The following is a 17112-nucleotide window of genomic DNA, read 5'->3' on the forward strand; positions in this document are numbered from 1 at the left end:
CCTTAGGCACGTCAGTCTGTGTCTGAGAGCTTTGGCATCTGTATCCACCCAATGAGAAAATCAGCCTAAATGCTCCTTGAGTTCCTTTCCATCTTTGGCAGCTGTTAATCCGTTAACATTCCACAGGTGGACATCAGGAAGTAGCTGGAAAGGCGTCATCAGTAGCTTTGTGGATGGCCTTGTTCTCTACTCTGCATTTTAGTGTTTCATTAACTCTGTTTCTGTTTCCTACTTGTCTAGAGCTCTTCCTCAAACTTTTCTAACCTTCTTTTACATTACTGGAGCAGTGTGGCTGTTAAGGCCTGAGTATTCCTTTAATGTGATTTACCAACTTCCAAATGGCCATCTCTTCAGTTTTCCTGTCGGCCTATCTTCTATGTCCCTAAAGAAAATCTAGAAGTGAACTTGTCTGGTGGGGACACCAGAAGCTTCCCACAGCCCTGAAGCAATTCCTAAGTGGAGAATGACCTTAAACTAAACTGTGTAGAATCAAAGGCCATAAATTAAGATTCATCCTCCAGGACTGTACCACTTGTATTCTTGCTTCAATACCCCTCTGAGGATAACATCCAGATTTTACTTTTAAAGCTGGAAAAATCAGTTCCACCACTGTTCATTATTATTTTAAGTCAGAGAATATATCTTATGAAGCTGAAAATTACCCTCTGTATAATTTCCATCTGTAGCATAATTCTTCCACGTGGTAGACCTTTCGCTATTTTTAGGTGGCGATTATGGCTGCCACTGTCCCTTCTCACCTTATTACCATTGTCATAAATCATCTTTAAACATCCCTTCTTGGGGAGGGAAATGCATCCCCCCATTTCATTGTATTTAGTCTCAATTAATTAGTAAATGAGTATCTAATATGTATTTGGCACCTTATTTTTATTTATTTATTTTTTATTTATTTATTTATTTTTAAAGATCTTTATTTATTTAACAGAGATAGAGGGCACAAGTAGGCAGAGTGGCAGACAGAGGGAGAGGGAGAAGCAGGCTCTCCGACGAGCAGGGAACCCGATGAGGGGCTCGATCCCAGGACCCTGGGATCATGACCTGAGCTGAAGGCAGCCGCTTAACCCACTGAGCCGCCCAGGCGCCCCTATTTATTTTTTATTTTTTTTAAAGATTTTATTTATGTATTTGACAGAGAGACACAGCGAAAGAGGGAACACAAGCAGGGGGAGTGGGAGAGGGAGAAGCAGGCTTCCCACTGAGCAGGGAGCCTGATGCGGGGCTCGATCCCAGGAATCTGGGATCATGACCTGAGCTGAAGGCAGACGCTTAACCCACTGAGCCACCCAGGCACCCCTGTATTTGGCACCTTAAATAGACATCACAAAAAAGGGTAGACAGTGAATGACCCATTTACCTATCACCCTAAGAAATCAGTTATTTTTATTATCTGTGTACCCTTTATTGTTTTCCTATGCATAGACATACATTTTATATCCATTCCATTCATTTAAGAAACATTTAGTTGGTGCCTACTGAAAGTTTAGACGCTGTACTACATGCAAGGAACAAAAGAAGACACACATGGTCATGTCCTGTTTGAACTATATAAATTCAATCAAGGAAATGTTTGAGGTGCTCAGAGAATGAGAGGCCTAATTTAGAAATGGGGTGCATGGAGGATGACATGGAAAGCCTCCATGTAGAAGGTGGGCTGATGGGAGGAGAAGAGCCCTGAGGCAGACTAAATGACCTGTGTAGACATTCAAACATAAATGCAATTCCCCAGGCATCCTAAAATGTAAATATTTTAGTATACCAACAGTAGTGAATTGTGTCTGTTTTTATTTTGTGACGTCAAATTGGTATAGGAAATACCTCCATAACACATTTTTTTTAAATAGGGAGTTGCTATTTTATTTTATTTTATTTATTTATTTATTATTTTTTTAACATTTTTTTTATTATGCTATGTTAATCACCATACATTACATCATTAGTTTTTGATGTAGTATTCCATGATTCATTGTTTGCGTATAACACCCAGTGCTCCATTCAGTATGTGCCCTCTTTAATATCCATCACCAGGCTAGCCCCTTCCCCAAGCCCCCTCCCCTCTAGAACCCTCAGTTTGTTTCTCAGAGTCCATAGTTTCTCATGGTTCGTCTCCCCCTCCGATTTACCCCCCTTCCTTCTTCCCTTCCTGCTATCTTCTTCTTCTTCTTCTTTTTTTTTTTTTAACATATAATGTATTATTTGTTTCAGAGGTACAGGTCTGTGATTCAACAGTCTTACACAATTCACAGCGCTCACCATAGCCCATACCCTCCCCAATATCTATCACCAAGCCACCCCATCCCTCCCACTCCCACCACTCCAGCAACCCTAAGTTTATTTCCTGAGATTAAGAATTCCTCATATCAGTGAGGTCATATGATACATGTCTTTCTCTGATTGACTTACTTTGCTCAGCATAATACCCTCCAGTGCCATCTAGGTCATTGCAAATGGCAAGATTTCATTTTTTTAATGGCTGCATAATATTCCATTGTCTATATATATCACATCTTCTTTATCCATTCATCTGTCGATGGACATCTTGGCTCTTTCCACAGTTTGGCTATTGTGGACATTGCTGCTATAAACATCGGGGTGCACGTACCCCTTCGGATCCCTACTTTTGTATCTTTGGGGTAAATACCCAGTAGTGCAATTGCTGGGTCATACGGTAGCTCTATTTTCAAGTTTTTGAGGAACCTCCATACTGTTTTCCAGAGTGGCTGCACCAGCTTGCATTCCCACCAACAGTGTAGGAGGGTTCCCCTTTCTCCTCCTCCCCTCCAACACCTGTCATTTCCTGACTTGTTAATTTTAATTCCTATGTGAACTGACATGTAAATGAGGTCTCAGTGCGCAGCATTATTTCACTTAACTCATTTCAATATGATTGCTGCATCCAATCCGATTCAAAGGAGATTGCCCATTTATTGGCTGTTTCTCTTTTCAGGAATACCACATACTGCAGCAAAGTTGCGTTTCCTCTGGAAGTGGTTCAGAAAGACAGCTGCTTCAATTCCTCCATGAAACTCCCGCTGCATAAACTGTATATAGAGTATGGTGTTCAGAAGATCACGTGTCCAAATGTAGATGGATTCTTTCCTTCCACTGTCAAACCAACCATCACTTGGTACATGGTAAGGAAACTCAAGAGCATCTTACTCTCTCTAAACTGGCAATATCTGCCCTTGATTGTTGAGTTAATGTTGAAACTGAGATTTTTCTCATCAGATTTTTTATTTCTCCCTTAAAAACTTTATACAAATCTTTTACCACTTCTTCACTTTGTGCCATTTTTATTTATTTATTTTGTGTGCCATTTTAAGGAAGTGGTAGAGAATGCTTTGCCTCAACTCATCATTTCCTAAATTACATTCACTGGCCAACTAGAACTACCATATTTCTATTAACTTCCTATGAGATACCATTTGAGAAATGCCCACACACTTCTGTTCACTGTTGAGTGAGGTCAGAAGCTGCTTGCTCATTTGGTGAATGTCAACTCCTTGATTAGTCAGCACTGTATTCTATTATTTGTATGCGTTCTCTGTTTACCCTCATTTGTGGGCACAGTCCATCTGTGGTCTCCTCCACATCTGAGAGACTTGGAAAGTGTTTAATCAAAAATGAAAGTGTTGGAAGGTGGCACCTGTGGCAGCAGCCTTATTTTTTTAATCTCCTCAAATACCCACATATGCCAAAGCTAAAAACTACTGGACAACATTTAGAACAAACTCAGTGACAAGTTATCCACAAGAATCACTTTCGATGACGTGAGTGAGACAAACCACATATAGAATCAGTGTCTAGGGAAGGGGGCAGATGGAAGTAATATGGTATCTGGCAGACTTGAGAACAAGGAACCAGTGGTCCTCACTGTAAAGTGAGGGATGGTGAGCCAGTCTGAGAACAGCAGCTGAAGTTGGGAAGAGTTTTGCTCTCTAACAGGCGGTGAGTCCAAGAGGCCCATAGTAAGAAATTCTGAAGGAACTGAAATTGTTCTAGTGCCTCACAACTCTGAAAAACTGCCACTTGCACTGAGGACAAGTGGCTGGGAGTGTGATCAGAAGTAAACAGGATCGGGACAATATAGAGGAAGGAAAGAGCTAAAACGGAGCTAAAAAACGGAGAAGCAGCAGGCTCAGGAAATCTCAAGACCATAGTTTGGAAGAGGGATCCCTGTGATGTTAGAAAATCCTGCCATGTTCAAAAGCTCAGAAAAAAACAAGTTTTACCAAAAAATGAACAACAAAAAGAGCCACAATAGGGGCACCTGGGTGACTCAGTCAATTAAGCGTCTGACTCTTGATTTTGGCTCAAGGGTCATGATCTCAGAGTTCTGAGATCGAGGCCCACGTCGGGCTCCATGCTCAGTGCAGAGTCAGCTTGGGATTCTCTCTCCCTCCCCCACCCAAGGGAGGATGTGCTCTCTCTCTCTAAATAAATAAAAATAAAACCCTAAAAAAAAAAAAGAACCAAGGTAAAATCCCTTTCAAACTTAGAAGAAAAAAGAGAATAAGAAGCAGAATAACATTTCTACCAAAAAAGAGAAAGCATGCCAGAAGAACATAATGTGACTCACTATTAAAAAATGAGCTAAAAGGGGCGCCTGAGTGGCTCAGTCGTTAAGCGTCTGCCTTCGGCTCTGGTCATGATCCCAGAGTCCTGGGATCGAGCCCCGCATCGGGCTCCCTGCTCGGCGGGGAGTCTGCTTCTCCCTCTCCCACTCCCCCTGCTTGTGTTCCCTCTCTCGCTGTGTCTCTCTCTGTCAAATAAATAAATAAAATCTTTAAAAAAAAAAAAATGAGCTAAAAGACATAAAGAAATGAGATGAGAAAGAATAACATAGATCAGTAAGAATTAGAAAAGTCCAGAAATAGAAAGTTAGGAAGAAGGAAATAAGTCATTTCAGAAAGGAAGCTAAAACCTAAGAGATAACAGCAAACGAACATGATAGATAATGACTTAAGATGAACAGAAAATGGAAGGGAGAAAGAATTTAAAATTGAAAATAAATGATGAATAAAAATAAGGTTAGAATGGATATACCAGTAACACATATAGTAGACTGTAGACAATGAGTATCACCAGAGATAAAGAGGACTTTTCAGAATAATAAAAGGGTCAATTCATCAGGAAGTCATAAAAATAGTACAAGTATATGTGCCTCACAGCAGTGTGTCTGATTGCATGAAGCAAAAGTTGACAGATTTAAAAGAAGAAATAGGCAATTCATAATCATAGTTTAAAATGTTAGCATCTAACAGTTTAAGTCATTAATGAAATGACTTAGGAGCCAACTTTAAAGAGTTTTCCATTGGCCAGTGGAACAATTTGAACTTCAGTAAGGTTATTAATCACAGTAGGTTGAATCTTATGAATTAAATTTAAATCCATAAGTTCATAATGATATTTCAAAATAATTGGTCACATTTAGTGGATGATAGGAAATCAATTTGTTATCTTGAAAACTGGTAAAGGAAAAAAATCGGGTCTTTATTCTGCCTTTCCTATAAGAAATGTGCACTGACTAATGAAATAGTTCAGAGAAGTGTGTTTGTTAAATTTTATTTTATTATGTTATGTTAATCACCATATATTACATCACATCATTAGTTTCTGATGTAGTGTTCCATGATTCATTGTTTGCATATAACACCCAGTACTCCATTCAGTATGTGCCCTCTTTAATACCCATCACCAGGCTAAACCATCCCCCCCACTCCCCTCCCCTCTAGAACCCTCAGTTTCTCAGAGTCTATAGTCTCTCATGGTTCGTATCCTCCTCCAATTTCCCCCCCTTCATTTTTCCCTTCCTGCTACCTTCTTCTTCTTCTTTTTTTTTTTTTTTTAACATATAATGTATTATTTTTTTCAGAGGTACAGGTCTGTGATTCAACAGTCTTATACAATTCACAGCACTCACCATAGCATATACCCTCCCCAATGTCTATCACCCAGCCACCCCATCCCTCCCACCCCCACCACTCCAGCAACCCTCAGTTTGTTTCCTGAGATTAAGAATTCCTCATATCAGGGGACACCTGGGTGGCTCAGTCGTTAAGAGTCTGCCGTCGGCTCAGGTCATGATCCCAGGGTCTTGGGATCGAGCCCCGCATCGGGCTCCCTGCTCAGCGGGGAGTCTGCTTCTCCCTCTCCCTCGCCCCCTGCTTGTGTTCCCTCTCTCGCTGTGTCTCTCTCTGTCAAATAAATAAATAAAAATCTTTAAAAAAAAAAAAAAGAATTCCTCATATCAGTGAGATCACATGATACATGTCTTTCTCTGTTTGACTTATTTCATTCAGCATAATACCCTCTAGTTCCATCCACGTCGTTGCAAATGGCAAGAGTTCATTCCTTTTGGTGGCTGCATAATATTCCATTGTAGTGTGTTTTTATAAAAGTATATAATCATTTTACAGCCCCTATTGAATTAATAAATCCGAGTGTGAAGCATCAATGACTGATACCATCATATGAAAGGAAACAACTAGACATATTCCTTCTCATGAAAGAATAAAATATGCCAAATGGATTAAACCTGAGTCTGAAAAATACCATCTTGCTGCCGTTTTGCAGGATATATAGAGAACAGAGGAATGTATTGCTCTACACCATGAGTTTGCAGTCAGCAAAATCCAGACTGGAAAACTCTATAGGCCAAATATCCTGGATTATTCAACAGATAAATTGCAAGAAAAAGAAAGGCATGATGTGGGAATATGTAGGTTAAGAGAAACATGTAAGACACATTTAACAATGCATGAGACTATGGTGTCTAAGGATGTATTTGTGGGTGATAAGATTATAAATGAAAATAAGAAATTGATTTTACCATGAAAGTGTAGATAGTGGCTACTTTGTGGGGGGGAGCTAGTAAAAGAGCTGTGATTAACGTGGGACGTGTGGAAGGCCTTCAGGGGTGACTAGTAACATTCTATTCTGGACCTGAGCAGGCTTATGAAGGTATTTGTTTTATAATGACACGTGAACTCATACATACATTTGAGTGTTTTTTGTATATGTTTTATGCTATAATAAAATGATTAAGAGATAGGGAGGGAAGGAGGGGAGAAAGAAAATGAGAGAGAGATAGACTGGTTTAAGATATATAACAACTAGTTGCAATGTATAGACCTTAGATTGTATTTTATTCAGACAAACTATAAAACAAGTTATGAGAAAATCAGGGAACTCTGAACACAGAAAATTGATAATACAGTGAGTTATTACTTTTTAAATTGTGATAATAATACTATAGTTATGCTTGCAGAAGACAAGGATCTTGTCATTTGGAGATTACACATAGAAATCTTTACAAGATAAATTGTATAATGTCTGTGATTTGCTTCATAATAATCTTGGGGTGCAGTGAATGGGTGTAGATGAAATAAGACATAGCCTGAATTTATACTTTAGGCTAGGTACAGGTGATCATTGTATATTCTGTAATTGTGGTGTTCCATAGTAGACAGCATAAAAAATGATTAAAAGAATAATATTAACAATTTTACATCAGTAAGTGTAATGCATTTTCCAATTAAAAAATGTATTCTTCTACTTATCTGCAATTGAGTTCTCTCATCTCTAACCCTGTTCACTTTTTCTATACTTGACTACTTCAGACTACTTGGTCTGAAAAAAATTAATTTTATTTCCTTATATATTCTACTTTTTTTTCCTTTTTCTTGATGCATTACCTACCTGGAATCTCCCCTTTTCTTTCTTTATACAGTTCAAATTCTACCACCTTCATGAAATGTTCTCTCTTCTCTCCAGCTAGAAATATTTTTGCCCTAATATAATCCCACAGCTACTTATTTATGCCTATCTCCATGTCGCTTTTCACTTCCTTTATTGTTTTACTGTCATCCATGTATACATTCAACAGCTGTTGAAGATCAGTTGTATTCAGTCAGTGCAATATGTCAGGGGTTTGGGGGAACACAGTGATGAATGAGATATATGTCCTACCCTACATAGTTCCAAAAAGATCCCACAGTTTAATTCAGACAAGTTTATAAATAAGAATTCTTATTCTTATCAAAAAGTAGAATTCTAAGTTCCACAAGAGTGCCAAAGAGAATTAATTGTTTGTTCTAAGAAGAGGGAGAAATGTACACGCATGTACCCTATGAGACTGACTATTTCTTGAGGACACAGTTACGGCATACCCATCTCTATATCCTCAAAGATTTCCAGATTTTTGGTTTTCCTGGTTGGATGAATGTTGGTGCTATTAACCAAGATATGAAATAGCAGAGAAGGAGCAGGTTTGGGAGCAAGTAATGGGTTTCGATAATGTCATATGGAGTTAGAGATGTCTGCGAGATATCTAGGTAGCAGTGACCTGTAGGTTCTGGCTACATGTGTATGAGTCTGGAGCTTGGAAAAAAAATCAAAACTGGAGATCAGAGAATTGGATGCATGTATATGATAGTTGAACCCCTTAAGAAGAAGACAAAATACAAATAAAATGATAAAGGAAAAGGCCAAAGTCAAAATCTGGAGAGAATGTTCATGGGCTGAATGGAGGCAAGAAGCAAAGAAAGAAGATCAAGACATCCTAACTTTCAAGTGAAACCACTGGGATAGCAGATACCCAACAATGTTCAGGTGACTAAAAGGACAACCAGTAACCAGACGTCCTTTCTATTCTATGGTTCTGAAAAGGTTGCTCTTGATGTGTGCTATGCTGCTTTTTATTTCTCCGTATTTGAGTAATTGACTGACCCCTTTAATCCTGAGAGTTCTGCAATCTTGGGAACAAAATCAGGGTTCTTGGCAGGGGAATTTCTCCCATCACTGTACAGCAATGCTGACATTGCTTTCTATTTCCTACCCTCTGCAGTCAGCCCCTGCATCTGCCTGGATAGCTTGGCTCTCCTACAGTAGTTCTCTTTCCATTGTTATCAGCTGAATTCCCTACCTTGACATTGGAGAAATAGTTTCTTTTAGTAGTAACTGCGGGAGTTAAGACACATTAATCAGTTCCAGCAAATCTGTTTTCCTGTTGGCTGAAGGTGAAAACTGATGAATTGAAAGAAGGGAAAGGAAACTAATATTTCTTGCATTTTCCTAGTAAAATACCTTGTACTGGGTACTTTATACGTCATATGTAATACTCACCACATCCTTCAGGGTTGATATCGTATAGGAACCAGAGGCTGAGAGGTGAACAGCAATAGCTGACATCTACTGAGCACAGTAATTCTTCCAAATATTTTGATTATTTTAATTTTCTCAACTTGAAGTAGGGTCTATCATTTTCTCCATTTTATCATTAAGAAAACCCAAGTACAGAGTGGTTGAGAGATTTTGCCTGGGTCCCAGAGCTGGGAGCCAAAATTTAGCCCTATACAATCTATGTCAAGAGCCCATAGTTTTACATTATTTTATATAATTTACTGGAAATAATCCAGCCAGTCATGGGAGAATGTGGGATTTCAAGCCACTTTTGTTGGGTTCCAAAGCTTATACTCTTCAGGATTGACACAGAGAGGGTGCTCCAGTCTTAATTTCTGGAGCGAGAAGCACTCTGAAGGGTTGAGCCATCTTTGCGCACAGATTAGGTTGCAAGGGAGACCGTGGGCCATAAGCGAACCTGTGGATAGATCACCCGGGGAAGTCAGAAGGGTCTCCGAAACCTGGGATTGGTTGGAACAGAAAATCAGAAGTTTCTCTTTCAGAATTGCATGGGAAATGGGGCAGGCTCGAATTCTTCTTCTCTGAATGTCTTCTCTCCTGCTCTCTTCTGTATGGCAGAGTGTTCTTCAGTCTGGGCCCAGAATTCATAGTTCTCTAATTCAACAATCCTGTGAGTTAAATTGATGTTCAGTAAATGTTTGTCAAATGAGCCAGGTTTTGTTACTAGCATTAAAAGCGAACCATGGTTCGAAAGTGATTTACTGAATTTCAAGTAGCCAGCTTATAAAAGAACTTCTGGAACACAACACGTTTATAAATTGGAGGCTGCCTGTTTATTCACATAGGGACTTCTGAATGCATAGGCATAAAGACATAGGTAAGTGTGATCCCGTTGTTGTTACTATTATTATTGGATTTTCTTAAAGACTGAAGCTTTAGAATATCGTGAGCCATCCTAACTTTCATACTCCTGGATCATTCCTTGTTCTCATTGTTATAACCAGGTATTTGAATATTTTTCTCCAGAGGTACTTGTAAAAACAAAGGCAATTTTCCCCTTCTTACTGAGGATCAGAGGAACCACTTTGGTGGATGTTTTGGATATTACCTTTATAGCAGCTGCTGAAATGCTCTCAGCTGCTATACAGCAGGATAGATATCATTCCGGATCTCAGTTTGCAAAAAAGCTGGTTTTCTTTGTACTCAGTGTGATCATTAAAATTGGAATATTACCTCCACCTCTAATTTTCAGTGTGAAGTTAATCAGAATTGGCCAGATACTGTTTTTAAATCTCTCAGGAAATTGAAAACCTTTGCTTTTTCTGACAGAGTGCCATCAGAAAAACATTTCTGAAAGAATGCCAGGCGTGACCTTCTTGTTGGCATGGCACGTATTGTTAAGTTGGTCCAAGGTCTATGTAATAGACTTTATTTTAAGGTGCTTGTTTCAGTCTGATCTGACATCTTAGTTTGGTTATCTCTTTCCTTTCTCTATAGTCCCTATGTAGTGATTTTAAACCTTTGGTATAAGGAAAGTATGTATCATATTTTCTTTCCAAGCCATACACACTGAATTCTATATATGAGTGTATTCACACAGCATTTTATATATAGTTAGTTTCAGGGCTTCTGAAGAGTTAAGGTACATCCTTTAAATTTAAACCCCATTCAAGTGTCTGTAAAGCCTTGAGGCTAACTTAGCCTGAATGAATCACCCATTCTGTGTTTTTTTTTTTAAGATTTTATTTATTTGACAGAAAGAATAATTGAATAATAATAATAATAATAATAATAACTCCTAACACAGTTCCTGTCACATGGGAGGGATTTTGTAAGTATTTGTTGTGTAAACATTGGATGACGTAGTTCTGAAGTTCATTGGAAGTGACTGGTGGATAGAACTCTTACGAGACTTTGTGAACAAGTATGATGCATTTCATAGCAACTTAATCTTAGATGCAAAAATGTCAATAGATATTCATAACTATTCTAATGTTATATCTCAAACTCTTTGTATCCTCACTCAGTTTCTCTACCCATCCTACAACTCCCCCATCCCAGGTATTACAATCCTTGTATTCATCTTCTTGTTATCATGTGCATGCCGCTTGAACTTTCAACTCCACGTCTTGTGTCTTTCCTTCTCTCATTCATATTTCTGACCTACAACACAAATGTACTGAGCATTTCCATGTGCCAAGTATTGGGCAAGTTGCTGCCCATGCGGATAACAGTACTCATCCACCCCCCACTTGCCCCTGGGAGTAAGTTTTCTAGAGGAAGAAATAAGCATGAAAAGAGATCACCATAATAAAGTTGGTTAAGGACTAACACAGAGGGCAAAATACTATAAGAGCATAGGGATTTTTTTAAAATTTTATTTATTTATTTACTTACTTACTTACTTACTTACTTACTTACTTACTTACTTATCAGAGAGAGTGCACAAGCAGAGGGAGCTGCAGGCAGAGGGAGAAGCAGCTCCCCACTGAGCAAGGAGCCTGATGAGGGACTCGATCCCAGGCCCCTGGGTTCATGACCTAAGCCAAAGGCAGATGCTTAAGCAACTGAGCCACCCAGGCACCCTGTGTAGGGGATTTTTTTTTTCACATTTTTCCCCGTGCCTAGAGTGTCACTCTCCCACGTCTCCCCTCCCACATCACTGGTAATATTCTACTTGCCCTTTAACAATAGGGCCCACATCTTCCTTCTCCAGGAAGTTTTTCTAAATGTTTTCTGTTTAATCTTTTCCCCCACTCCCCCACCCTAACATGCTTCTCATAGGATTTGTTGGAATTCTCCACTAGACTGCATACCTCTAGGTCAGGAACTATACCATTTCCATTCTTGTGCCCTCATACAGTTCTTTAAACATTGTACGTTTATTGAATGGAAACATCTGTCCTTTTTTAGTCATGACATCCCCCCACTCACACCCCACACTTCAGCACATGATTTATTTCCTCTCAAAGATCTCAAAGTCATTTCTTGCGCTGTTCTTTACCTCTATATTGCGGTAGGTTGCCATGGCTACCGCTACATATTAGAAATGTTGTTCTGTTGAACTTCTCTCTTTTGAATTCAAAATGAGGAACTGATTGGTCAACTAAGTGGATGACTCGTTTTCTAGTCAGACAAGTGTTCATAGTGAAAATCAACTTACCATTAACCATTTCTCGTATTTAGACACATTTTTGTTGTTGTTCTTTGGATATCTAGATTTTTGTTTGTACTTTTTTTTTTTTCCTGATTCCAAAGAAATGATTTTGAAATCTGCAGTATTTATTTTTAGGAATACTTTATTGTGCTTAAAAACATACTGTGTGTCTCAGCTGCATGTGCCAAAGGGTCTACAGATGCAACTGCTTATAAGAATTAGAGTTCAAACTGAGTGTTGTTGGAGTGGGGGGTGGGGTGGGAGGGATGGGGTGACTGGGTGATGGACACTGGGGAGGGTGTGTGCTCTGGTAAGCGCTGTGAATTGTGCAAGACTATTGAATCTCAGATCTGTACCTCTGAAACAAATAATGCAATATATGTTAAGAAAAAAAAAAAAAGAAGAAGAAGGTAGCGGGAGGGGAAGAATGAAGCGGGGGAAATCGGAGGGGTAGACGAACCATGAGAGACGATAGACTCTGAAAAACAAACTGAGGGTTCTAGAGGGGAGGGGGGTGGGAGGATGGGTTAGCCTGGTGGTGGGTATTGAGGAGGGCACATTCTGCATGGAGCACTGGGTGTTGTGCACAAACAATGAATCATGGAACACTTCATCTAAAACTAATGATGTAATGTATGGGGATTAACATAAGAATAAAAAAAAGAAAAAAAGAAAAAGAATTAGAGTTCATCACACATGATAGGCTAAAGTTAATGGTTATTTATCGTTCACCAATGCCCTGAAGCTACCCCTATCATGCACGTGCACACTTAGAACGTAAAATATTTCTTTCATGTCCTTTTCCAACATGCTCTAGGTCTAATACCTTTGAAATGGCTTTTTATTTCTCTTCTTGTTACTTCCTTTGGTTAAAACCAGTTAATTTAAATTTTTTGAATGGTCAGCTTTTTCTGAAGAGTAGATTAGACCCGAAATTTTCCCGTTGATTTTTGTGGAATAGTCCTTAATTTGAAATATTTTTCTAGACAAAACGGCTCCAAGAAAAACTTGTCCCTGGCCTACATTTTTGTCCTTTATGGAATGAAGAAAAGATCTCTCAAGAAAGCATACTTACTTAAACCATTGATTGACTCCTGGGCCCACTGAAGCATATCCAGCCCAAATTTCAAGTTCATGCTCATGGGTTTGGTTAAGATGAAGAAAAAGAGAGAGCTAGCAAGAGATCAACACACACCTATTTTGTGCCATTTTCCTTGCTGTTTAGATGTGTCTGATTCTATTTCTCTGTTCATGATAAGTCCGTAAGAGTTGACCCTTCGTTTTAGTCAGTGCCGTATTCTCAGAACCTCAAACAGCGGCTGGCACGTGGTTTATGATTAACACTCAAGGGTGAATGAACTAATGAGTGAATGAATGAAAAGGCTTTGAGTTAGAAGTGTTTCTTCATATTTGTGGCACTTACTGTGAATCCTAAAACCAATGTGTTTAAATAGTTTTTACAGAAATGATACTTGATAAGTCAAAAAAATAAGTTTCTTTTAGTACATTCTTAAGAAGCGCTGTTGACAAGTGCAGTACTAGTTATTCACTTCTTATCCTGAACAGTGTGCTTTTCCAGTTTATCACGAACTGTGGGACCCCGCCTCATATAAGCCATAGAGCTATAGCACATTGTTAACACTGGGACCGGCCCGCATCTGGCATATCTGCAGGACCACAGGATGGGATAGGGAGACAGCGTCAGGTGGAATTAAAAGCAGAGGCCTCAAAACAGGTAGATCTAGATTTAAATTTTAGCTCCAACACTACCCAGCTCTATGACACTGGCAATCACTTAACCTTTCCAGGCCTTTATATCCTTGTCTATAAAATGGGCATAAAAGCATGCCAGACTTGCTGACTTAGGAATAAGGGTTGGAGGGGATAATGGAGTACATGTAAATACATGTGTCTGTGCAATTTTTCCAGCCCAACCAACTCCCAAGGAGAGCTGTTCATTCTTAGTTAAGAAGCTAGTGAAAAACCTTTGTTCATCTGTCCGGAAAACTGAGTTTTAGCTTTGCTCTGGGTTATCGAGAGTCCCTCTTTGCCTGTCTCATTATTTTTTTCCACCTGTAAAACTAAAGCATATTTAGTCTGATTTGCCTACTTCATGGGAATTTAAGAACAGCTAAGCTAACAAATGAGAGAAGAAAATAGCTTTGAACTGTTTAAAAGAAAGGTGCCACAAAAAATCAAATAGAGCTCTATAGATAGTCTAAACTCAATTTAAACTAAATCTGACATAAATTCATTATAGAATACAGGTCTCTGTGGCCTTATACTTCGTGATAACCTAAGAGGATTGAAATATTTTGCTGATGTGACAAGTGTCTAGAAACACTGCTTATCAAAACAGGATAAATTGCATTCAGAAAATAACTGAGCATATAACAGCTTCCTCTTGATGATCATCTCCATGCATCAAGTGTAGTGATATTCTTAAAAGACATATTTCCTATGACAAAGAATGGCAAAATATGCCACTCAGTGAAACTGTCATATTTCAAAACACATGCTCCAGGAATTGAAGTAAGAAAACCTTACGTATTCAAGAATCCAAGTTAAATATGTAAATACAGTAAATCTAAAGTACAAGCCAATAATAACCTCCTTGAATTTTCAAGATCTAAAGGACCCTGGACATAACCCAGTCCGTTTTTGTCACAGATTAATTATTGATTTTTTTAAAGAAAAACAAAAGTTTTTTCTAAAAGTAAATGTTCCACATATAATTTTGTCACAGTTGATGTATTTTTTTTCTTTGAGAGAAAAAAATAAAATAATAATATAAGCCCATTAGTGGGGCTCAAGAGAGCCAGAACAGGATTTCAGTTATGTTGAATGAGGTATTTCAATCTCAAAAGTTTACAAATCAGCAGAAGTATATAAAAATATAATTTGGTGTAGAAATAAATGTAATTCCTGGTAAGACTCATAAAATATCTTTTAGTTTTAGATTCTGAAGTCTGTAATATTTGAATGTAAAAAAAAAAAAATGGGATAAGTAGAAGGAAAACCCAAAAAAGTTTGGCAGTGACGGATAGAGTGATTCAACAGAGCCATCAAGAACGCTGAAACGAGGGGGCCCTAGGTGGCTTAGTCGGTTAAGCATCTGCCTTTGGCTCTGGTCATGATCCTAGGGTCCTGGGATTGAGCCCCACGTCCGACTCCCTGCTCAGTGGGGAGCCTGCTTCTGCCCCTGCCCCTCCACCTGTCTGTGCTCTCTCTTTCTCTCTCTCTCTCTCAAATAAATAAATAAAATCTTAAAAAAAAGAGAAAAAAAAAAAAAAACAATGCTGAAACCGGACACCTAATGTGAGACCTCAATAGTCAGAGTGGCTGGCTTCCCGAATTAATATAATCACTGAATAAATGTGGAAAAATGAAAAATAAGCGTTTCTTAAATAGCAGCATGTGAATTTCCTTAAGTTGCGTTAGTTGTTTTTCAAAACTTTAACCTTGTTTAACTAGTAACACGGGATTTCCAAAATTCAAATACGGGATCCTGAGGCAGGAAGCTTGTGATTTTGAATCCATGTCTCAGTTCAGAAGTCCTATTTTCCTTTTGCAGAAAGTATAATGAAACTTGCATTCATTCTCTGCAGAAACATCATCAAATACTTGACCAAAATAGTTTGTAAAAAGTACAGCCAGCATAGATATTTATATGTTCTGTGCGAAATTAGATGTGTGTGTGTATATGCATTTGTATATTTTCTGTGCATGTATCTAGATACTGAACGTCTTTTCTTTTACTTCTAGGGCTGTCAGAAAATAGAGGATTTTAATAATGTGATACCTGACGGCCTGAACTTGAGTTTTCTCATAGCCTTGGTTTCAAACAATGGAGATTATACATGTGTTGTTACATATCAAGAAAATGGGCGTACCTTCCATCTCACTAGGACTCTGAGTGTAAAGGTGGTAGGTAAGCATGATTTTTAAGTGCACACAACAAAAATGCAGTAACTCTGGTTTGGCTCTTCATAGTTTATTACAAACAAGCGTGTCCATTCTATGAGAAAAGAGGTTTATCTTTTTTGTTCACTGCACTGTCCCTAGAGCCTCAGCAATTCCACATACAGAGTAGGGGTTCAATAACTATTGGTCTACTGAATGAATTAATATGTGAATGAATGAAGGCAGTTTGGGGAGTGAAAAGAGTGCCAGAGGAATCTGTGTTCACCTTGTACCTTTGCCATTTATTAGCAATATGACTTTGATCAGGGTCTGGGTCTCCTTAGCCTTACTCTGGAACTAAGAGTACCTAACATTCAGTATAGCTGAGAACATTAGAAATAATATACATATTATGCTAGCCCAGTTCCAGGCAAACAGCGGAAACTCAATGAATTAAGTAGTTAAAATTATTATCACAAAAATGTTGTATTTGAATTCAATCAGCTCTGTCTTTCTGTGGACTGGAACAGGGGTAGCTGAAGCTATTTGCCAGTGGTGTTCAACCTTTGGTTTGCACTGGTTGAGAGAATGGGGGGTGAGATATTCAGAAAGTGGAAAGAACAATGTCCAGGCAGAGTCAAAAGACTCCTATCAAACCCAGAAATTGAGAGAACCAATGTCACCATTTAGGGGAGAGCCCTAAATACCACTGTGCCCATGATACTAAAAGGGAGAGCATATCAGAGTGAAAATTTTTCACACCCCATCTTTTCATAAATGGAAACATCAAGACCCAATAGCACAAAGTAACCTGTTTAGAGATGCTCTGTGAGTTAGTGTAAGAAGTGATTCCAAATCTCAGGTTTCTGATTCTTGGTGCAGAGCTTTCT

The 17112-nt window shown here is 38.7% G+C and overlaps 1 protein-coding gene across 2 annotated transcripts in view; it reads left to right on the forward strand.

Annotated features, from left to right (window-relative positions):
* IL1RAP (interleukin 1 receptor accessory protein) overlaps positions 1-17112 on the forward strand; it is a 125355-nt gene that overhangs the window by 86408 nt on the left and 21835 nt on the right. For both annotated transcript variants that reach the window (XM_034999823.1, XM_034999824.1), the window contains 2 exons: positions 2966-3152; positions 16085-16250. In XM_034999823.1, the coding sequence (XP_034855714.1) occupies positions 2966-3152; positions 16085-16250 (353 nt within the window). The remainder of the gene's footprint in view (positions 1-2965; positions 3153-16084; positions 16251-17112) is intronic.

This window comes from Mirounga leonina, unplaced genomic scaffold (genome assembly GCF_011800145.1).
Source record: "Mirounga leonina isolate KUSES-001 unplaced genomic scaffold, KU_Mleo_1.0 Mir_115, whole genome shotgun sequence".
Taxonomy (NCBI): Eukaryota; Metazoa; Chordata; class Mammalia; order Carnivora; family Phocidae; genus Mirounga; species Mirounga leonina.